The sequence below is a fragment of the Buceros rhinoceros genome, unplaced genomic scaffold (assembly GCF_000710305.1).
Source record: "Buceros rhinoceros silvestris isolate BGI_N320 unplaced genomic scaffold, ASM71030v1 scaffold24895, whole genome shotgun sequence".
NCBI lineage: Eukaryota > Metazoa > Chordata > Aves > Bucerotiformes > Bucerotidae > Buceros > Buceros rhinoceros.
In genome coordinates, this window is record NW_010413784.1 from 15,536 (window position 1) to 22,629 (window position 7,094).

The 7,094-nt window shown below is 51.9% G+C and overlaps 1 protein-coding gene across 1 annotated transcript in view; it reads right to left on the reverse strand.

Annotated features, from left to right (window-relative positions):
• Window positions 1-7,094, reverse strand: part of RBM19 (RNA binding motif protein 19) — a 54,923-nt gene that overhangs the window by 7,137 nt on the left and 40,692 nt on the right. Inside the window, exon 21 of the mRNA XM_010136895.1 lies at window positions 5,127-5,232. Within this exon, the coding sequence (XP_010135197.1) occupies window positions 5,127-5,232 (106 nt within the window). The remainder of the gene's footprint in view (window positions 1-5,126; window positions 5,233-7,094) is intronic.

Here is a 7,094-nt window from a genome sequence, read left to right on the forward strand (position 1 = left end):
AGCCTGCCTGGTGTTTTCTGCGGCTACAGCTGTTTTTATTTGCCGCTGCTGTTGTTTTAAAGGCCTATTTTCACTTGGAATCGTATCCAATTAGCAGAGCAATGTGTTGGCTTAAATAAACACTCGGGGGGAGGTGGCAGTAGGGAGTTGTGATGGCTGTTTACGTTGGCACAAAGAGCCATTTCCAAAGCCTGGCAAACAACTGCAGCTCTAATCGCGGGGTCTCATTTGTTAATTTGTACTTTTTAATTTCTCACTTCCCGCAGCACAAGGAAGAGGAAGGTTGGAAGACAGTACCCGGCCCCAGCAACCTTCGCTTGCTTCTCTGGTCATGGAGGAGGGCAGATCATGCTGAACGTGGCTGCGATCATGGTGCTTGGTGGGTTCTCATCCTCCAAGCCAATTGCTCTACCTCATCCTCGTTGCAGGATTACTTTGACACCCTGCCAGGCCGCTCAGCGCACTCTGGGAAAAGTTTTGTGGGCAAGATGCTGCTATCAAGTTGCGTGAAAGAATCCCGCTGGGAGAGACGTATCTGCCAGCAGCCTGGTGACATTGGCCCTTCCCAGCCACATGTCCTCCCAAAACGAGCTGTTTCACACCCAGGATGAAGCAAAGCCTGGAATGTTGGGTGAGATCGCAGGAACCCCTCCAGACCATGCAGGAAAGGGTGTGCCGGGACCTCTGCTCCCCACAGCCCCGTCTTCCAGATGAGCTCCCGGAGCTGGGGCTGCTGAAGAGAAGCTGTGCATTTCAAGTGAAAAAAATGTGAAATTCACTTCCTTTGGAAACGAGCTAAAAAATAAAACTTTGCTTTTCCTTGCTCTGAGAGGAATTAAGGATTTTCATGGGAAAAAAGAGAAACCAACAATGATTTAAAAGACAAAGAGATGCAGGGAAGAAACGCCATCCCCATACATCCGCCCTGCCAGAAATCCTCCAGTGAGAGGAGGAAATTTGCTGTTATTCCAAACGAAAAGGTAGGTAGAGAAAAAATGTATTTTAATGACATGAGAAATATGAAATGAGGACAAGCCGGCCGGCTGGCTGTCACAGAACGCGGGGCTGCAGGCAGGAGCTGTTCTCGGGGTGTCTGCCCTCCCACGACACCTCCTTTGAAGACCAAAGCATCGAATGGCCTAAGGTTCATTTAGTTGTACCTGAACTAGGGATAAAGAGACGTGTGGTGTCCACTCATCCATGAGAGAGAGACTCCCCACAAAAGACCTCTAATCACTGTGGCTTCACATCAACCTACGCCTTTGAGAAACAGGGAGCCTCAACCGCACAAGGCTCCGTGTCCTTAAAAGCTGAAAAAGCATTTCATTAAAGCTGCTGCGTTTGGTCACAGAGCCACTGCCAGGTAACTCCGAAAGCTGAAGGGCCCTGGCAAACCTCCTCATTTGCTTTCCAAATGCTTTAGGGGTTGCATGCAAGCCCTATGGCCTCCTCCCTCTAAAAAATAGGATGCAAGTATGCTTAAAAATGTCATTTCTGAACCCTCCTGAGGGTGGTTTTGGCTCGAGCTTAACGTCATGGCTCGGTGCAGCAGGATTTAGTCGACAGCTCTGAGGACAGCTGGGGTAGAGCCCAGGTAGCCTCCGTCTCCAGGTGGATGGACAGACAAACAGAGGAGGGAAAAGCAGAAAGAGGAAGAGGAAAGGCTGGAACAGCGGCTTAAAAATGTTGGTGAGATTCAGAAAAGGAATTTCAAAATGAAGGGCTGGCCAATAAACCCACACGAAGCCTGGGCTGCCGGGACAAGACAGACACTGCTCTGGAGCAGAGCCTGCTGCGCCAGGGTGCTGGAAAGGCAGAGATCAAGAAACTGGACCATTGCGTCTGTCAGCCCCCAGTGCTACAGCTCCATCCCTAAATGCCGTGTTAATTTGGAGGACAGTGCCGCTCTGCCTAGAGATTCCCCCTTGCCCTATTAAACACTCAAGCTGAAGAGCCTCCGGGCTGGAGTCATTAGAGGGACAAAGGGTCAACAACATTAGGAGATTGATAAATATCCCTTCCTTGCAAGAACCGGTCCCAGCTGAGGATGCTCTCTGCGATGCCAGCTGCACACAAGGATTTTTGCCGTCTGTCTGCATGTGCATTTTCGAAGGGCTGACTGTCTTTCCCGAATGGGCAATTTCTGTTTGGAGACCAGATGTATTTTTATGTCAACAGGGGAGAAGAGTGGAAACTCAGCTTTCAGTTAATAGTTCAAAAATAAAAACAATCCCACAACAATTCTGCACAGGATATGTCAGGAAACATGTCACGTGGTTAATGCTTCCTTAGCCAGAGTTAATTTGTTGTTGCCAGTGGATTTAAGTTCCCCTTCTCCTCCTCTAACTTCCATGAACTCCCAGCTAGTGGTCAGCTGGCCCTGCGATTTCAGACCAAAGGCTTGATCAGCGGCCACACAAACCCTCTTTGTGAACGTCGCTTTGTTCCTCCCGTTGCTGCCTTTGACATGGGTTCCTCCTCATCTCCTGGCTTCGCACGTGTGAGTGCGTTAATCTGTTAAATGCTTGCAACATAGAAGAGCGAGGGCTGCTAATTTCAACTGATGGTGGTGTGACGCTCTCAGTCAAGGTCCATCCATCACCCTGGGAGCCGTCAAACGACCCCAGAGACAGCCCCGGCTGCAGACGTCACCGTGGGAAAGCGAGATGTGAGACTGGGGCTCTGAAGGACAAGCAGATGACGGGGAGAAGATGCTGCCACCAGCAGTATCCCGTGCCCTGCCTGGGCATCACCTCCCCTGCAGGTAAGGCTGCCTGCTGCGTGCAGCTGGGGTGCTCACTCCCCCCTTTCAGCCGGGCTGGGCCATGAGGGGGTGGCAGAGCACCCGAGGAGGCCAAGGGGATGGTGCCTGGCCTGATGGGACAGGTCTGCAGGCACAGCACCAGGGAGTTCGGGAGGGCAGCCCCACATCTCCATCCTGGCTTTGGAAAATCTCTGCCCACACTCCCACAGCAGCCATGATGGCTCCGAGAAAAAGACAAACACAAGAGGTGACAGGCTTTAAATGCCCAACAAAGCCACCCTAACTATTCTATTTCAAAACCATCGTGTTTTATAAGATGCTTATAAGCGATTTCCAGATCACCACTCTGAGCAAAAACGTCATTGATAGTCCCAGCTATTCAGCTCAGAGGTCTCCAGGCCCACTCCCCTCCTCTCTCATTTCACTTAGCTATAAACTCTAAGCCAATTATGTCTATGTTTACAATATTCAGGATCCTATTCATCAATACACAGCACATCCTTTTCCAGACGGCCAATGGAGTGTACTTGATGTGCCACTTGTGAGACAATTAAATCCCTCAAAGAGACAAGGGTGGAAAAAAAGAAGAAGGAAGACGAGCTGCTTTGCTGGAAAAGAAGAACCCCCACCTCGAGCATCTTCCGCAAGGCAGCTCGCTCCCCACGCACTCGCCTCCTGCGACCTCTGTGAGCTGTGGGAGCAGTGCCCTGAGCCATGCCCTGCCTGGCTCGCTCCCCTCCAGCTGGCTGCCAGCACTCACTGGTGACAGACTGGTTTCCTACCATGGCGATCTCTTTGTCCACTGCAGCTGGAATCAGCCACTGGGTCCCTGAAGGACTGAAGAGAGATGGGAGGCAGATGCTGATTCTGTGCCCTGGTTCCTCCAGAAACCAAGCAGAAAAGTGGGTGCTGGGTCATTCATTCCCGAAGTGAGCAATGGTAAAGAACCAGCCTTGTCCAGGCATGCACCTTTCCACCAAATACTTAGTTTCCCTAGGAAAAGATTAATTCAAAACCCAGGAACAAAGCCCGAACGTCTCTGGAGTGAAGCAGAGGTTAAAGCAAAGCTGCCCAGGGCCGAGGTTTGAGCACAGCTCACCGTGCCGGGAGAAGAACCACGCTCCTGGGGGGCTTGCTGCACCTCAGGCTGCCCAGCAAGCTGTCCCCGAGGGGAGGACGAGTGCTGGGCAGAAGGAAGTTTGAATTAGGATCAATACGGGACTAACAAAGAAACTCTATGTACTGTATTGTAGGGGAGGTCAGGCTGGAACAGATGATCTAATAGTCCCTTGTGATCCCAGATCAATAAATCCTGTCTAGAAACATAAACACAGGCCACGCTTGCTCCCTGCTCCTCTCTCCTTCATGTCCACTCGTGGTCTTGAAAACTTGGATTCTTAGAGAACCAGTGGAGCCAAGCGGTCCCTCCTCTTCAGCAATAACATCCCTTGGCTTGTGTCCCGCTGCCAGATACTGCACAAATCACCAGGAGCCAATAATGGGGAGAAACCCCACGCTGCTCCGGTGCTGGGAGTGCCCACACAGCAGCTCACAGCAGAGCCAAGGACCCCCTTCTGCCCCGTGCATGGGAGACTGTGCCTGTCCAGCCTGCTCAGGAACCTCTGGCAAAGCCTAAGAGCAGGATGCTATGAGACAGGCTACAATGCTCTTGTTTCTTCTGTAAGTACAGAACTTAAACATCATTCCAGGAGCTCAGTTCTGGGTGCTGAGAAAGGTGTTGTCCAGGCACCACTGCCTGCTGTCAACCTCTTCCATTAAAAAGCCAGTGTAAACCACTCCGAGAAAGTACCTTTGGCCAGGTCAGCATAGCCAGGTGCCTCTTTAGACCAAGACAAGGACCAGACTACAGAGCTTGATCTTTGTTCTCAGCACAGCAGACACAGCTTTCTCTCTGCTTGCCCACCCTTTTGACCAATTACACTCACTATCTGAAACACACCAGGGTAGGGTTCACAGGGGGTGTCAAAACCCACAGAGGAACTGATGAACAAATCAGTAAACAACCACAATATCCCAAACTTCCCTAAAACCAAGGCAGTAGTGGGGGTGAGACATATACTCAGACATTGGGTCAGAATCACCCCTTCTCACAAACCTGAAAAATAAGCCCCTGTCCTTCTACATAACAAGAATTTTCAGCCATTTTATCAGTTTTCTGTCATGTAACCTCCAGTGGTTGCTCACATGGGGGTTTTAGCCTCAGTGCAGCTTTGCTGGTGAATGGAAACGACCTGCCCCAAATCTGGGCTAAGCTGCAGTGGAACAGAGCCTCCAAGCTGCCTTCCTCACCCTCTGCTCCAAGACCAGGCTGGGAGGGTGCCAGAGGGGGAGGACATCTCACCTTGGCATCCTGCTTGGTGAGGAAATCCACGAAGCCAAAGCCACGGTGGGATCCCGTCCCTGCTGTTTTCTTGGGCAGCCGGACGGTCTTCAGCTCTCCAAAGGTGCTGTGAATTAGAGAGGGAAAAGCGAAGACATGTGAGATCAAGGGAAGATCCTGTAAGCCCCATGTCCACAGCACCCAGTAACAGCTGAAAACTCAGCTTGGATTTCAAGGCTCAACCTTTCTGGTCACAAACCTTAACGATGTAAAATCCTTCTTTAATGGAAGCGCTCTGCTTCTCCTCCCTTCAGGAGATGTGCAGAAACCCAGCCCGCAGGCCATGCCCTGCTCAGGGTGGAAAAAGAGCGTCTCCAGGTTACCAGGAGGCAGGGCTGCTCCAAACCGCCATCAAAACAGATTTATTTGCACCTCTGAAGAGTGGCTGGAGTGCCCAGGATTCGGGCATGAGCCAGAGCATGGCTCCACGGACCCTTCTAGAATAGCTCCTCCACCCCCAGAGCCTGTTGTGGGCACCGTGTTCGTAAAGGTGTCATCATCCCTCTGCTCCATGAATGCTCAGCCTTGTTTTTCAGGCTGGATTTCTTCCCTCTTCACTTGGGTACCTGCATGTCCCATTGTGCCTCTTTCATCGGCTGGAATAAACTGGTTTTATTTAAGCTTGCTGAGCCTATAAAGGGACACAGGTGAATTCAGCAGATCCAAGTCCTGCATGACAACCCTCAGATCCAGCAGCATTTCAAACAAGTTTCTGAGTGCCAATGGGCCGGGAAGTCAGGAACAGGGTCAAAAACAGGGCGTTCACATTTAGCTGGAGGGTGTGGGGTAGGGCCGGCAGTGGAAACCTTCCACAGGCCAGCGGACACCTTGTCACAGCATGCTTGTCCCCGGAGAAGGAACTTTCGCTTGAGCACCAAAGCACACCGACATGCCACCAGCCTGGACCTTGTCCAAAAAGCCTGAAAACAGCCCCAAAGGCAGTGCTCGGCCGACAGCCCTCTCCAGTGCCATCCCCTGGAGAAATTCCAGGAAAAAGCCAGTAATTTCTCTGCATCCCAGCTCCTGCTTCCCCTTCTCCTCCCCTCACACCCATTTATCAAACACATATGCACAAACTGCAGGCAATAAATATTTAATGTGGCCCGGGTCTGAATAGATGCGCTATTTTATTTGAAAATCTACACACACACGTGCGTACCCAAAAGGAGCCGGGGATGCAGCGGTGCCAAAGAGCACCTGGGAATAAACACAGTAAAGGCCATAAACGCTCTTGTGAAATGATATAAGCTAAATCCTGGGAGTTAACCTGGTGCACTGGCAGCATGACCAGGCATTCATCTACCCAATTTCCTTAGGCAACGTGGTGTGTAAATGTACCATTATGAAGCCTCAAAATGAATCCGCACGTCTCCTCCTTGGTGCTTTCCCTCCCTCCTGCCCCCTTCGAGCCGGTGCTACTCAAACAAACAAACAAACCGCAGCGGAGTGGAGGCGAGGGAGCAGCCTCGGGTGGGGGGGATGCTCGGCTCCAGGGATGCTTGGTGGCAGGAGCAGCAGGAGCCCTGCGTGGTTTCCAGCAGCAGAAGGGTCCTCCTGCAAGGGGCTGCAGGTGATGGGGGGCTCCAGGAGCTTTCCTCTCACTGGCAGCATCTCAAATGCCCCGCTTGAGTTAAGGAAGAGATAACAAGAGAGCTCCTGGCTCAAGGAGATGACCATCCAGCTAGGAGAGACAGCCGGTGGGTATATGGGCAGCTGAGCACTTGCTTCCATCTACTGCTCCGTGGAAAACACCCCCCCGGGGTCCCAGGTGGCGACCCACACCAGGCTGTACAGAGATGGGAGAAGCTGGATCTTCCTCCCTCCCCAGCTCAGAGTGACCTGAGGTGGTGGGGACCCAATTCAGAACAGCGCTGGCCCCCGGCACCTCCCTGGGGAGACAGCTGGGGGAAGGAAGGACAGTGGCACCCA